The sequence below is a fragment of the Aptenodytes patagonicus genome, chromosome 17 (genome assembly GCF_965638725.1).
Source record: "Aptenodytes patagonicus chromosome 17, bAptPat1.pri.cur, whole genome shotgun sequence".
Taxonomy (NCBI): domain Eukaryota; kingdom Metazoa; phylum Chordata; class Aves; order Sphenisciformes; family Spheniscidae; genus Aptenodytes; species Aptenodytes patagonicus.
The window spans coordinates 11,405,680-11,420,928 of NC_134965.1; the positions used below are offsets into that span (position 1 = coordinate 11,405,680).

The window sequence follows — 15,249 nt, forward strand, 5'->3', positions numbered from 1 at the left end:
AGGATTTTTGCTGGATTCTGTTACTCCAATTCCTGATCTTTAAAAAAAAAAAAAAAAAAAAAAAAAAAAAAGAAATTACATTCTGTGGAACATCCAGGTAAGTCATGTTGAAGAAGCTGATTAAGCATTGACTAACTTTGAATAAGATCAAGTCTGCTTTAGGTACCGGAGAACCTGTTCCACTTCTTGTAAGAGGGGATGTGTCTGGCAAGGCGTCCTCCTCACCGGTCGTGCAGCATGCTCCACCTGATGGGCTCACCCTCTGCCTCACTCCTCGGCTGCACCTGGTTGTCATTTTACGCATCTGGTTAGAGAAAAGCTGTCAGATGAAATGTGCTTTATTGACACAGGCTCGGGATTTTTCAGAGAAGCCTGCAGGAATCAACTGCCGATAATTCACTCATAATTTTGTTATCATCTCTATTCGTGGATCACTTTTAAAACTCAAATGTATCCATACGTACATCTGGAGATGATAATGCATTAATACAGAGCAGGGTAGGTGTCACAGGGGAGTGGGGGAGGAACTGAGGCACAGGCAGATTACACAGTTTCCAGAGGCATAGAGCAGTTACAGGATTAATTGGTGCTAGGCAAGATCACGGACTTAAATATATTCTTGCTTTGAAGATTTTACTGGGAGCCTGCACAAATGTGTGACAGCAGAACTGGGTTTCAAGCCTGAGTGTAAATTATTGTGATCAGATCTAGCCCACTTAAAACTGGTAGTTCATGTTAATTGAATTGTATTAGTCTAGACACTTTATGAATACAAAAAACATCGTGCTTGTCAATTCATGCAGGGTTGAATTTGATTTAAATGGATGTGGATGCAGGTGTCTCCAAATTTCACCTTTCCTCTCTGATCTACTGAAGAATCTATTCAACTCTTTCTGGGACTGAGCCAAAGCCTGTTGACATTAATGAAGACTTTTCACTCAACTAAAATAGATGAATGAATCAGACCCTTTTTTGTAAATTTTGTTGTAATGATCCTATGCCTTGGAGAGCTTTTGGTAAGAACTGGGGTCAGTAAGGATGATAAGCTCCCGGGCTTATGGGTAGCCATTCTGCGTACGTGCCAGCGAGTGAGAGGGAAGAGATATGAAGTGAGAAGCTTTAGACAAAGGCAGAGGTCTCAGTTTTGGAGCTCTGTTGTTTGTGTGTGTGTTTAGTTGGGTAATGGGGGGGTGAGGTTTCGTGCATGTGCAGAGTTTGGGCTGTGCGAGGTACCAGGAAAGTATTTTGTGGCCTGTCATTGCTGTCTGTGAATTGTTCAGAAATCCTGTGTAGGAGGTAGTGGAGAAGCGCAGGATATTTATTTAACTTGCAGTTTTGGGCTTTTTTCAGATAAAAACGCTCTTGCCCTTCCTCACTGAGTGCCAAGGCTTTTAGCTTGTGGTATTTAGTCTTTCTGAGCAGAATTTTTGTCTGCTTCTCTTGTATAGATGTGGTAAAATTGAAATGCTCCTGTTTTATAGGTTATCTCCATAGCCATATGTGTTGGACACTATTGGCATTTGAGGTTTATTTTAAAGCTGTCTTAAATTCTAGTGCAAGAAATGCTGGGAGAGTTGTTGACCTGATACACCCAAACTCCAGACCGTGGGATTACACCACACTTTAAGCACACGAAATAGGTTTGCCTACACTTGAGTTTCCCAAGATAATTCATAGCTAATTAAATTGAGTTTAGCTAAATACTTGTGCATCTTAGTCTGTATACTCCACAAACAAGACGCAGGGAAACAAAGGCTTGCAAAGCATCCAGACAAGCATGTGCAAATGTCAGCTAACTCGGATTAATTGGCAATTGGTTACCTTGAGATGGAAACTCAGTGCTTGTCATGATAAATGTAATTAATGGCCTGGTATTATATGGGGAGGTCAGTCTAGATGGGCTAATGTTCCCTTCTGGCCTTAGTATCTAGATAACTATGAAATTTCACATTTCTTTTTCCTTTCTCATTCTTGCATATGTACTTGGGGATTCCTGCCTGGCAGAGACGGGAATGCATGCTGTCAGATTCTTTACATTTACAGTAATGTAAAACATCAGTTTTTATAAATCTCATTTTTACAAGCCCCGTCCCCTCCCTGGTTTGGGCTGATATCAAAAGATGATGGTTGAGGCAAATCAGTAGAGCATGAACTTCATGGAAGTGTTTCTCTTTCACTCCCTTCTCAGCTTTCCCCCTCCCCCAGTCCCCACTAATAAAATCCGTGAATACCAAGCCTTTTATTCTGTTGTTGCATCTAGTTATTTTCTTTACTTTTAGCAAACTCATCTGTGTCTGATGCTGTTGTCCTTACTGTCAAATGCAGTAATATTAGAGTGAAAGGACTAAATTGAGTCCGTTCTGTAACTCTTTGGGAGTCAGCTGAACTGCTTGTGTGAAAGGGGTTTGCAGCATTGGCTCCTTTGTGCTGAAGGAATACAATTTTCCCCTCTGCAAAGGCTTTTGCATCATTTGCATTCCAATGGAACCAGCAAATTGGGCCTTCGGTATGGAGCAGACCTTTTTATTGCAATCAGCAGAAAAGTCGGCCTTTTTCCTACCATCATTTGGTAAAATTCCACAAACTCAGTGTTTTGGGAAGCATGAAGGGAATGTTACTCCCATCATTTCCTAAAATAACCTGGACAGATTTACAGGTGCTTTGTGCTAGGATTCAGCTGAAGTCCGTGAGAAATGTATATGTAACTACACCACCTGTAAAAAAAAAAAAAAAAAAAAAAAAAAAAAAGAATAAGATCGCTCTCTGCTGCCAAAGGGCTTGCAGCTAGCCTATAATTTAGTCTAAGCTGGCTCTTGTAGCTTCTGTCTTACACTTCCCAGTAGCCTTTTATTTCTGTGCCATCTTGGTTTTGGGGCACCAGAACATACAGGGGTGCAAATCTGAAGATAGCGAAAGTCCTGCCTGCACCATATTGTTCCTCCTACAGTTAGTTGTGCAGCCGGAGTTACAGAAAAGCTGTTGTCCAAAGCCCCATGTTTAAGATGCGATACCTGGAGGAATTCCCTCCGCCTTTTCCTGGCTGGTAACGTTGCTCTGCTGTTGGGAATATAGAGCAAGCTCCAAAAGTAATACTGACAGACTTCAGAATTATGATACACTGGAGCTCTGGCGTAATTCTTTGTTGAAGAAGTTAGAGGCCTAAAATGTTAAGGCTTATTGTTATTCTGAGTTGATAATCTCTGCCTTGCTTTAATAATTTTTCCTCATGCCTGGATAGCCTGCGAGTTGCACAATAATCACTCACACAGCTTTGTAATCAATGCCCAAAGTAATAGGATTCCGCTGGCCAACGGCAATTAATAAATTTGTGTCTTTTTTAAAACACTAGCAAGTCGGGCCTGAAATACGACTGACTGGCTTTGCTCATTTGCATATTTATTGCAGTGGAAAAATTCTTGCCGAATGATTGATGTTGAGCCTGCCTCTTGAATTCCAAACAGCACATTATTATGAAATGAAAAATGCCGGCCATACAGTTGATTAAAGTTGAAGACAGTGGAATCGGTGTTTTTTAAGATTGTGGGAGAATTAAAGGCATATTTTAATAGATGTTGACAAGAAGTGAACTAACAAAAGCAAAGCAAAGGATTTGCTTGAAAAGATTTAATCAAACGTGTTTCTTGGGGGATTAATTGCTGGGGATGACTAGTGCAAGTGGCTGGCTTGTGGATTTGAATGAGAAGTATTGTTCTCAGGCCAGCGTATTGAGTGCCATTTTGACCTGTAGTTTAACTCCTGTCCCACAGTCGTTTGAAAGGAGTGAAAATTTCCCCTCTTCATCTGAACGTTGGGATAAATGCGTGTACCTGATAAAGATACTTTTCATTATGTACAGCTGTTGAAATAAAAGAGGTTTGATTCCTCTCCTTCTTCTTATTTGCATAATGCGACCAGTGTGCTGGGCACTGCGCCTGTTCCGTGCAGTGGTGACATGGTGGCTCTCCGTGGTGGCAGGGGGAACTCTCCCAATATTTGGCAGCTCAGCTTTTGCTCTTCATACCGTGGTTCAAACACCAGCGTTGTTCCAGCTTTTCTGTGTGAGCACGTTACACAGCCTCTGGAGGTATATGGAAGATTAAAAGCTTGCATGCCGATGATATTCCTGTGATGCCAGATCCTCAGATTTAATTGAGGGGAAAAAGTAGTTAATTTCCAGCTTTGGCATGGGCTCTGAATTTCAGCCGTGTCCTGTGCGTGTGGTGTTTCGTGCTGGTATATCACGGTAACGATGCTCCTGTTTGTGTTTGCATACGGTGTGTACACAGTAACAGGCAGGCACCATTCTGTAGGGGAGCACTGCCACAGCAGTGCCCCGTCACGCCCTGTAAGTTGCCATGAACATACGGCGATGGAGTGAAAATCCTGGGAGTTTTGCCCCTATTTTTAGGATTCCGTCCCTGACCGTTGTACTCAGAATCTGCTGGATGGATGCACCAGGGTCAGGTGGGGAGGAGCTTGCCTGGTGGAGCAGTTTTGGGAATCCCAGTGGTTGGCTCTCTGTGAATACCTTTGAAAGCCTGTCCTTGAGGCACCGGCTGTTTTCCATCGACTTAAAGTGTCTCTGCGTGAGGCCACTCCCTGCTGCTCCGCACCAGCTGCTGCTCTCCGCAGCTGCTTGGGAAGATGAAATGAGACCCCATTTTTAGAGGTCATGAAAAAGAGCGCAGATATTTTTCTGCGCAGGAAGCTGCCTTGCTATAGAAATGCTGAACTTACAGCCATGGGCGAGCACGGAAGCCATCATGCCTGCAAGTCCCCAGCACGGCAGAGCTTGTGTTTCAGCGGCAGCGGAGGCACAGCTGCCCTCTGCGTGCGGAGAGGGCTGGTGGGGGGAGCGCGTCATGGGGTCGGTACCCTGCAGCCAGGAGCCACCCCACACAGGGCGGGGATGCCAGCAGCACAGCCAGTTTGTCCGTAGCCACTGGCATTGACAAAATTGATTTTTGTGGTTTGAGAGCAGTAGGACAGATTTCATCTCTGGTGGGTCTCCTGACACTTTGATACATGGCAGTGCTATCCCTGAATGGAGCTAAATACTCCAGGGCTACTTTCTGACTGGGTGAAGGGATGTATAAAATGAGAACGTATGAGAGAGTATTAGCAGAAAGGCACACTTTGATTTACTGATACTGGCTCCCAGCTTTCTTGGTGGATTGATATGCTGTCTGCTGGATCTGGAACAACTTTTTCACTCCTGTACACAGAATGAAGGGGCTCCCATGGACTCTTAAAAGTGACTCTTACAAGTTAGCGTCTCACCACAGACACTCTGAGTCCCATTTAAGCTGGAAGTTATATTCAAACCACGTTTGCTGTGTTCTTGGAGCAGCTGCAGATGGATCCCACTCAGCATCCTTTTTTCTTTCCCAAAGGGCAGCTTTGAAAAGGTTTGCTGGAAGGAGGGGTTGCGTGTTGTCCTGGCGTTAGTTGGCCTCTCCTACACACAGAGTATGAGTTGTTGTTTTGGGGATTTCAGTTGCTCATCCTGAAATGCCGTAAAGGGATCCAGCTTCTTTTGTTTTTAAGGCAGTGCTGAGCCACCTGTCCTCAGAAAACACAGGTTGGACGTGCAGAAGTAACTCCTGGAAAAGGAGATAGTTTTGAGAGTTTTCTCACTGATGATGTATGGCCCAATGTTAAAGGTGTCAGTTGTGACACTGATGTCGATATAAGGTAGAATATTTACCCCAGCACATCGCAGTGCGGGTTGTAAGAGAGATGCAGCAAAGCTGCCAGCAGAGAGTAGGAGAGAAGGGGTGGGAGAGGCACAGACTGGGGTTAACTGGGGTGATAGGCTGCGCCTGCAAAGTCAGGTCGGGAGAGTTTTACATACCGCAACTTGACAGTTGCTTTTGCAGTGCTGTGCCTGCAGTCACTGGCCACTGCCTGGTGCACTGGACTGGGAAGGGGCAGCTGGGGACGTGTAAGCATCTGTAGTTGGCTGAACTCAACAGAGCAACACCCAGAAGTGATACTGATGGCAGAGTTAGTGTAGTAGCTCTGGGAATAAGCTATTGGCATCAGGATCTTCCTGCTGGTGAATGAGTGGTGGGAGGGTAGTCGTAGGGCTTTAACAGCATTGTTTCAGCCTTGGCTGGGTTGTGGTGCTTGTGAAAACCATAGTGTCGATATCTTCTTGATCCTGAAAACTTTAGAAACTGAAAATCATCAGGGACTGCCTAGGACCTAACACAGCTCATGGCAGTGGGAGGCCCCTGCTACACGGTCAGGGCTGGCATTGCCTGTGCTCTTAGTGGTATGGCTGGCTTTGTTCTGTGAACAGAGCAGGGAAGGGAGCAGGAGGTACAAACCTGATGGTTATCACATGTGAAAGCTGCTAGCTGGTTGCCTTAATGTACTAGCGTGCTTGAAAGCTCCGTGTTTGTGACTCTCTTCTGTTTAATTGTCTGTTTCAGACAAGGAGCGGCATTAAAAAAAAATGTGCTGGGAGGGGGTAGGAGAGCAGGAGGGTTAGCGTCCGGCTTTCCTTCAAAATGACATAGTTTGCATTTGTGAAACAGTTTTGTTTTACGCTGCCTTCATTCACAAATGGATTCAGTCTTTTCCCCAAAGCCGACGGTGTAAAGGCAGATGAGGGCATTAAAGGGAAGAGAAGATGAGGAGAGACTGGGAAGAACGCAGTCCCTTCTGGAATTAAACGTGAAATGGATAGGGCAGGGCTGGATGGGAAGAGAGCAGGGGAGGGTGACACTTGGCTTCTGAAGTTGAGTTTACAGCACACTTAAGCACCCAACAGTAACAATGAGAATGCCATCCAATAATGCTATTAAATACACAAGAACCGAAAGCACGGAAATTACCCAGCTGTAAGAGGCTCATGATGAAGCCACTGTCTGGAATAATTAGCCCTCCCACCTGGTTAGCGCACGGTCATTGTCTTCCCTGCCCTCTCCATCCCCTTCACTCCAAATAAAATTGCTCCCCATCCCCACTTCTGTTGGGGTCCATATCTCATAGCCTGGGGGAGCTTGAGCCTGTCTGTATTCCTTGCCTGCTTGCCGTGGCCCTGATATACCCCAGAAGAGCTGGAGTGCTACTCCAGTTGTAATTGACAGGATCAAAGCTGCCTGGGGTGCATTAGCACTGCTGTTGGAGGATAGGCAGCGGGTAGAAAATAAACAGTTTTGGAAGCTCTGGGGATATTTAGCTGTGTTGCAGGCAGTGGGAAAGATTTTGCTGTTGTAAGCTGTGCACTCAGGCTAGGGTGGGGGCAGTTTCCTTTTGCAAGCGATGCTTTAGCTGCAGACACGTACAACAAATGCATTTTTAAGGGCTTTTGTCTGTTTGTCTCTTGGAATTGTTTTGATGCTAACACACGGCTGTTTTACAAGTGTGGCAAACCTAATCCGTTAATAGGTTTATATAGCAGAGTTGTCAGAACGTATCTAAAATGAACTGCAGGCCGGGAGAGGATGAGTCCAACAGCCGATCTGCAACAAAAATCTTAAAGCATCTTCTCCTTGACATTCCCGTTACTGAGGTCAGGCCATAATTTATCTGAAGATGGTGACAACTGAGCAGTATCACAGTGGTAACATGCGGGAGATTGAGACCTCTGAGTGTCTGGGCTGATTTCTGCTTGCACTGTCTCTGTCTGGCTGATGAAGATTTGCTGTTCGCTCTACCCATGATCTCTGTGTCCTCCATCAGAAAAAAGAAATAAAAAAATCGAGTGGTGAAAAGTTCTCTCCATTCTTTTATGCTAACTACAAAGAAAGAAACAGGTTTGGGAGTTAAGCAGAAGAGTCCTACTGACTTCACGCCAGTGGAGGAACTGGTGGAGCGGGTACCAGGGGAAGCTTTGGGGAATGTCCCACCACTGCAGTGCTCCTCCTGCCCTCCGGACAAATCCACGTGCTCTGTCAGCCAGCGTTAGCTGCTGCCCGTGAGGATGCTTGTTCTGGGTGCGTGGGGAGGGAAGCCAAGCCTGCGTGAACGTATCCTGCAAGAAAACAGATCCTGAAGTGGTGTGCTACGTTCCTCCAAGCGGTGCATTTTTTCCCCTTTCTGTGGTGCCTCTTTGTAAAAGTAGAAGGCAATACACCAGTGTCAGGTAAATATAAATTAATCTGTGTAAAGTTCAGTTTAGGTTTTTTGATAGAACCATACTAAGTGTTTTACCTGTAAGAGCTGACCCTGTGGTTGATGTGTAGCAATGTACAAAGGGAGAGTTTGTGTAGGCCTAGACAAACACTTGTTTTCTGCAGGGAGGCTTGTTGGTTGCCACAAAAGAACTATTTTTAAAGAACAGATGCTGCAACCGTGTGCAGTTAACCCTTCCTGCAGTCAGCTGCAACTGTGTGTCCCTGGAGAACATAAGATCATTGGAACAGAGATCGTTTTCTCTGCATCTGCATAGATACAGGAAAATTGTCAGCTATGAAAGCCTTTGGGTACACAGCATGAGACCTACATTCAGGATTTGTGTCTGCAAATACCCTGGAAAGCAACTACTCATCCCTGTAAAACTAACCTTCACACCATGTATTGATCATTTTGTACACCTCTCCACCCCAATCTTTTCTTCACTTTCTCTCTTTCTAAGGATCTCTGGGCCTGCAGTTCTGCTTTTCTGATCAGAATCCTCTCATTAAACTTGCCAGGTCATTGTTTAAGTTTCCCCCATAGATCAGATCCTTGCTACATTTAATTTTACTTACAATCTAATTTCTTATACCTCCTGCATGGTGAGCACAGCGGCATAGAAACCAGCAGTAGTCACAGCCCTGCAGGAGTTCGGTTTTTCTTCTTGTCTTCCCTCCTTCTGCTCCCTGTAACATGCACATTACGTACAAGAAGGAAAAGTCAGAGGTCAAGTTTAGACAGGATGTACATATATACATTTTCCCTTGTGTTGCTTCATATTCTTCAGCTGAAGCTGGCCTCTGCTGCAAAACTTAACACAGGAGAGAAATGAGTTAGTCAGCAAAAAAGGTTGTTGTCATACGTGTGTGTCATCAGACACTTCGGCACACAGTATTTGCTTCTTCAATATGTTAATCCTTTAGGCTCTGCAGTCTGAATGTTTGTCGATGAAACATTAGATCAGTATACTCCCGGTGTGCAGCCAGGCAGATGTTTAGAAGGCAGTCCTGCCTCCTCTCCTCCCTTTTTAGGAACGAAACGTTCTTTCCCAGTGTGGTGGTGTTTGACATTAACAGCTATAAATCAGTTTGACGATAAAACCACATCTCTAACTGATTAGAGAAAAACAGTTAATGCAGTTACATGCAGTACCTGTGGCAGAAATTCAGATTCAAGATGAGAAACTAAGCACTGCAAAGCTCAATCTTGACCAGAAGCAAGGATCAGTGGAAAACTGTTGCTTGTGTCTCTTGTTCTGCAGGTTGTAAAGCCCTGGAGGCGTTGCTGAAAGTATTAGTGGACCTTCAGGATGAGCTACTTTATCAATACCCAGGCACGAGGCATCTGGTAGATGGAAAGCAATCAAAAACTGAGAGGTAAATACAAAATAAGACAAGACCTTTCTGAATCCTTTGGTCTCCAACTCTCCAACAAAGAGGACAATGGACAGCCTTCCTGACCACGCTCACTCTCTGCTGTTCTCTCAGTTGCTGCTGTATCTGGGTGACAGACACTCTGGACAAACGACCACTTGAATTCCTTCTGCCAGTGTGGGAAGTCTGTTTTGTAATCTTTCTGATAATGGAGGAGTGGCTAAACCGTGGGTCTTTTGCCATAAATATCACCATGGTGTGGAAAAAGCATGGGTGGTAGTGGAGGGGCCATTAAGAATTCACACATGTTGCCTTAGAGAGGTGTAGGGTGTTTAGTTTGCGTATTTTTGTTCTAGTGATGATGAAATCCTTAGCAGTAGCGATGACGAGCAAGTGGATAAGGGTCAGGAGAAGAGGAGGAGCCTCCCCAAACGAAAGCTAAAGATGGAGGACTACCCAGAATTCATAGCCAAGCGGTATGCTGACTTCAGGACGTATCGGAACAACGTCTTGCAGAAGTGGCATGACAAGACAAAGCTGGCATCTGGCAAAATGGGAAAGGCAAGTCTTTGTTTATGTGTGCTGACATGCTTATTGTTTAGCAGAGATTTGTGGAACAAGTTGATCTGGAAGTTGCATATCATGGATGTTCCAGGTTAAGCCGAGAATTACAGCAGTAAGAATTAAATACACAGGTACACACTTTTCCCCAACCTTAAAGAAGTTTGGGAGAAGCTCGGCCCTCAAATTTCAAAGGCGTAAGCTGCTCTCTTTTGTTTTGAGCAGATGGGCAGGAAAAAATTTTTGAGGGGCAAACCGTTTCCCAAGTTTTGGGAAAAACTCTTGGATAGTATTGGTGTTCTCCCAACCAGACATCTCATCGTAGCCAGTCTCCAGCAGAAAGTAAGCTCTATGAAAATACCACTATTGCTGATCAACAAGCTGTTTGTGTTTTATAACAGAACTACGGGCTTCTGTGGCTCTCCTCCTCCATGAAGTGTACACTTTAATACAATGGGTAATCATTTCACCTGAAGATCCAGGGTCTCCTAACATCTGTGAGTTCGTATTAATCATTGAGAAGTTCATCTAAACCAGAACAGCAAAGGCATTTTATTAAGCCAGGCATGAGGTTGCCTCAGGTTGGGAAGGGAGAGAGAGGGAGAAACAAATAAAAAATCCTAGCAGAAATCCCTGCAACGAAACCCAAACCCCCTCCTCTTGGAATGCTGTCTGCTTATCCACTGACATGGAAAGATAGAGGAACATTGCTGCCTTGAGGAAAAGCTTTCTGCATTATCTGACACTAGTTAATGTTGTTGCAGGGTTTCGGTGCCTTTGAGCGTTCAATCTTGACTCAGATTGATCATATTATGATGGACAAAGAGAGATTACTACGGCGGACACAGACCAAGCGATCTGTGTATACAGTGCTGGGAAAGCAGGAACAGGAATCTCATCCGGTCCCTGAATCTTTGCCTGAAAATTCGGTAAGGGTATTTTGTTTATATAACTCATCCTGTAGCAGCAGTGAAACTCTCTGCAAAGCAATTAGCTTGAGCCTTTAGCAGGTAATATTCTTGTTTGTGAGAGATTGATGAAGGAGATATCTGAGTGTTGATTCCTGTAATGTAATGGCTAAGAAAAAGATGTAGACATTTCAATTCCAGTTTTATGGTGTTTGCATTATCTCCTGTGCCAGTTCTTGACAGGGGAAAACAAGGTTTGGTCTGTGACTGTGCCCCTCCTGTGCTGTAGGGAGTGATGTTCACTAAATCTGCTTTTTGAGGTGGCGGCTACAAAACTTTGTTTTTACTCTGGAGTTTAGAATCTAACCCAGAAAGTCACTTCTAAAATCATACTGCATATAACCTACAGAATATGTTAGTAGTAAGTCTATTATTAATTTAGTATTTAAGAATGAATAAATACTCAATTCTGAGAGATCATGTAGAATTACTGGACTTGCAAGATATATTTTTGCCATTACATTAAAAATATCTGTAGTATTTTGCCAAAGACTTTGCACAGTCCTATTTATTTCCCAGTAAAGGTATCATAAATCTATTTCAACATTGGCAGCATTTCTGCCTTGCCTTTAAATGTATTCCTAGTCCTTAAAAGCTTGTTATGTTGGGAGCTTTTCTCCATTCCTTCGTATCTTCAAGTGTGTTTACAAACTGCTGCATGTGATGTCATCAGAGTTAGGGACAGAAATACGCACGTATGAGCTTTCAGTATTTCCTTTGTGCTTCTAGGAAGTCCTCCCTCAGTCAGATTCCAACAGGCACCTGAAGGACATAGATGAGGAGATATTTGATGATGATGACTTTTATCACCAGGTAGGTGATGGTAAATCTGTGTCGGAATTATGGCTCCAGTTGGTTTTTAATACTTACAGAGCTAATGCGGTTGGTTCTGTGCTCTAAATTTCTCTTACCAGTGAAAATTGGTTCTCTGTAGATACCTCAGAGGACTTCGGTCTCAACTTTTGATACAGGGCTATGCGAGCTTAAACTTGCATTGTGGATGTAAACTTACTGCCATTGCTGGCACTGCTGTACTTGAGTGAGTCAGGGCTGCAGGACAAGGTCTATGCCTGTAGTTCTCGCTGGTGAACATTGCTACACAAGAGAAAAACTACTGAATTCTCCAAAGGTGACTGTTCTCTGTGGGTAGAGTCCCATTATGAAAAACGATTCTGGTAGATCTTCAAAAGCACTTAAGTTACTCTCATCTCAACCTAAATCATCTCATCTACCTACAGAATGAAAAAGCTGCCGGGCTTCTCTAGCACTTTTCTCGGAGTTGTGCCAGCTTGGATTTAGGCCAGTTATTCTTTCTATTTGCAAAAGTCTTAGAAACAAGGAATTTGCACCCAGTGCATGGAGGCTGCAGCTTAGGGAAACCTTGTCTTTGTAATTCATTAAATAAATGACGGTGCCAGCTTTATGAAATACTGAAATTACCATATATTGAGGACTATGATTCACTGTAAGTCCTTCCCCAGTGCACGAAAAACTAGTTTTGCTCTGATGATCCACAGAGAGCTTTAACTTCAGGACTAAACAAATATCATTATGTCATTAGAAAGGCAGAAATTTCTGATCTGAATAGTTATTAGAGTGGCTAGTAAAGTGTTAGGGCAGTGGAAGAGAGCTGTTGCCATGTGACTGTGCTCTGATAACTGATTTAACCAGAAACATTTGAATACTTCCAAAATTTGGGGTTTCATGTACAGAGCCAGGACTAAAGATGAATAAAAAGATGTATTAAATTGGCAATACTTATCTGTGTTTTGTGGATAGGAAATACAGAGACCTTTAATGCTGCCTTTTTTTTTCCCCTCCAACATACTTCCAACCCTACTGCTGTAGATGTCCAAGAAAATTTTTGCAGTAGACCTCACCTAGTGCAGAATTAGGACAATTTGAATATTTAATGTTTGTGAGGGATCTATTCGAGGCAGCCTGCCTCAGAGCCAGAAATTTATTCCAAGCTAGCTCCTCTCCAGGCTGTGTATTTATTGTAAGAGCATCTCTGCTAACATTGCTGTGAACTGAGCAGCCTCTCTTGGGTAGGTGATGATATCAGGTTCATCGCTGTAGGCTCTAAAATGGAGATCAGAGAGTGCCTGTCTTGTTGGCAGCAGTGGTTGAAGAGGCCACATCTGTAATGCAGTGAGATAATACTGAGGTGGAATTTGGGGTCCAAGTGGACCAGAAGCCCAGCTTTGGGCACCAAGTGGACCCTAAGAACACAGAACAAATTAAGTTAGTATAACAAAATAGTGAAGTGGTCGAGGAGAAATAGCTGTGATTGACAGTCCATGGACCTGAGCAGAGAAGGTGCTTATTGGCCATGAAATGTTAAATTTTTAAAAGAAAAATAGCAATAGATGAATGGCCCATCTTTCCTTCTAATAACTTTAACTTCGATAAATCGTGATTTCAGAAATATGACTAGTCACAGCTTAGCTTTTCCCCTCACTGGTTAATTGGGGTGCTGGGGTTAATCTAAATTAAAACTTAAACTAATAGAGGTCATTGAGGGAAGAGAATCACCTGAGTAAAACAAATGGGTCTGCCAGGCACAACTGTATCTTGGCCATTTCCCAAGAGGGAAGTGGCAGCAAATTGGAGTTGTTTCAGCATTCGGTAGAGGTGAAGGATGGGTGACACCGTTTTAATGTACGGCACCTCCGGAAACGTTCCAGATTGCATTCCTTGCTGTACCAACTGCTGCCTCCCGCGCACAGTGAATAGGAGCCGGACCAGCCAACAACATCTGGCAGCACAGCAAGGAATGGGTGCAACTTTTGAAACCCCATAGACTCTAAATATGGTGCTTAGCCTGGTGGAGGCTTTAATCACTTACCACTCTTTGGCAGCGGGCTACGACAGCTTATCCTAGCCTCGTACATCACGCACAGACATCTGCTGAGCCGCGAGGCAGCTACACATTCATTTTCCTTCCTTGCTTGTTTTTTTTTTTAATCTCTCCCTTCCTCCCTCCTTCTCTCCCTCCCTCCCTCCTTCCCTCCCTCCCTCCCTTCTCTCCTCCCATCCCCAATATGCTTCTTGGGAGAGATGATCTGTAAAGATTACTGCTTCATTGTGTGCAAGTAATTGTGGGGATGCCAGCCCCTTGCCAGACACCGCACAGCACCTGTTCCGCTGACCTGGTTAATGTGTTCTGTTGAGTGGGATTTGGCAGAGATTGGAGCTGAAGCCAATTCAGTGATAAGGCTAAAGAAAATGGCTGTATGTTTTCTGTCACCTCCCAATTAAATTGGTTTCATAAAGTGCTTTCCTTTATTTGTCAGAGTGGTAAGCTGGAGCTGAACATTGCATTCAGAAAGGGTAGAGTGCATTACAATAGAGCGCTGACAATACAGTGAATGTATTTTCTTTCAGATGGGTCATAACTGTGCAGCGCTTTTGTGTGCGTCTGTGGATGTACATATATAAATAAAATGTAGAAAGGGAACTGGTTCTTCAGGAGTAATCGGCAGCAACGTCTCTGGTTGTTGGAGCTGAGGTTGCCCAGAAACTCTGACCTCTGTGCGTAATACTTATTGCAAAGTATATGTGTACATTTCAATGGGTGCTTTTTTCTTTGCATTTAAATTGAGCCAGACTTTTTTTAGTATCACTTTAATTTTTCTAAATAACATTTTATAATGATTAGTTTATTTTGATTACTGTTTATGGTTTATTAAAAGTAAACATTCAGATAAAGAAGGACATTGGGAACCAACTTCCTGTATATTTCAGTGTGAAATTAAGCAAGTAAAAATGAAGGAGGTCTGATGAATGTACACAAGTTAATGATAACAGAATAAGTAGCTATACTCTTTTGTTATAGATTATAATACAGAACTCTTTAATGAATCTGTTTTTCCTGTGGAAAAACAATTTTCTTGTCCAGGTCTTGGTATTAAGTGGAATTCACCGTGTGGGGCTGGTGGAATTTTACGACGATTCAGGATTTAACTGTTCTGTCTGTTCATCCCACTTTGCCTTTTCTAATATTCTTCACTTGTTTTATACGCAGTTATAATTTTTATTGTGGTGGCCCATGTTGAATGGTAATGTAAAGCTGAGCTGAATAATGCAAGTGAAATATTTTTATTTAGGTTGCACTGGGTGGGAATAGTTAAACTGTTTCAGAAGGATCCTCATTACTGACAGCAGTGAGAGGCTAGACCCCATTTCCTTTTCTTCTAAACTCTCATTCATACATGGTT

At 43.5% G+C, this 15,249-nt stretch overlaps 1 protein-coding gene across 1 annotated transcript in view; it reads left to right on the top strand.

Moving 5' to 3' along the window:
* Positions 1 to 15,249, top strand: part of AATF (apoptosis antagonizing transcription factor) — a 57,316-nt gene that overhangs the window by 11,626 nt on the left and 30,441 nt on the right. Inside the window, exons 5-8 of the mRNA XM_076354500.1 lie at positions 9,389 to 9,503; positions 9,857 to 10,061; positions 10,826 to 10,990; positions 11,759 to 11,842. Of these exons, the coding sequence (XP_076210615.1) occupies positions 9,389 to 9,503; positions 9,857 to 10,061; positions 10,826 to 10,990; positions 11,759 to 11,842 (569 nt within the window). The remainder of the gene's footprint in view (positions 1 to 9,388; positions 9,504 to 9,856; positions 10,062 to 10,825; positions 10,991 to 11,758; positions 11,843 to 15,249) is intronic.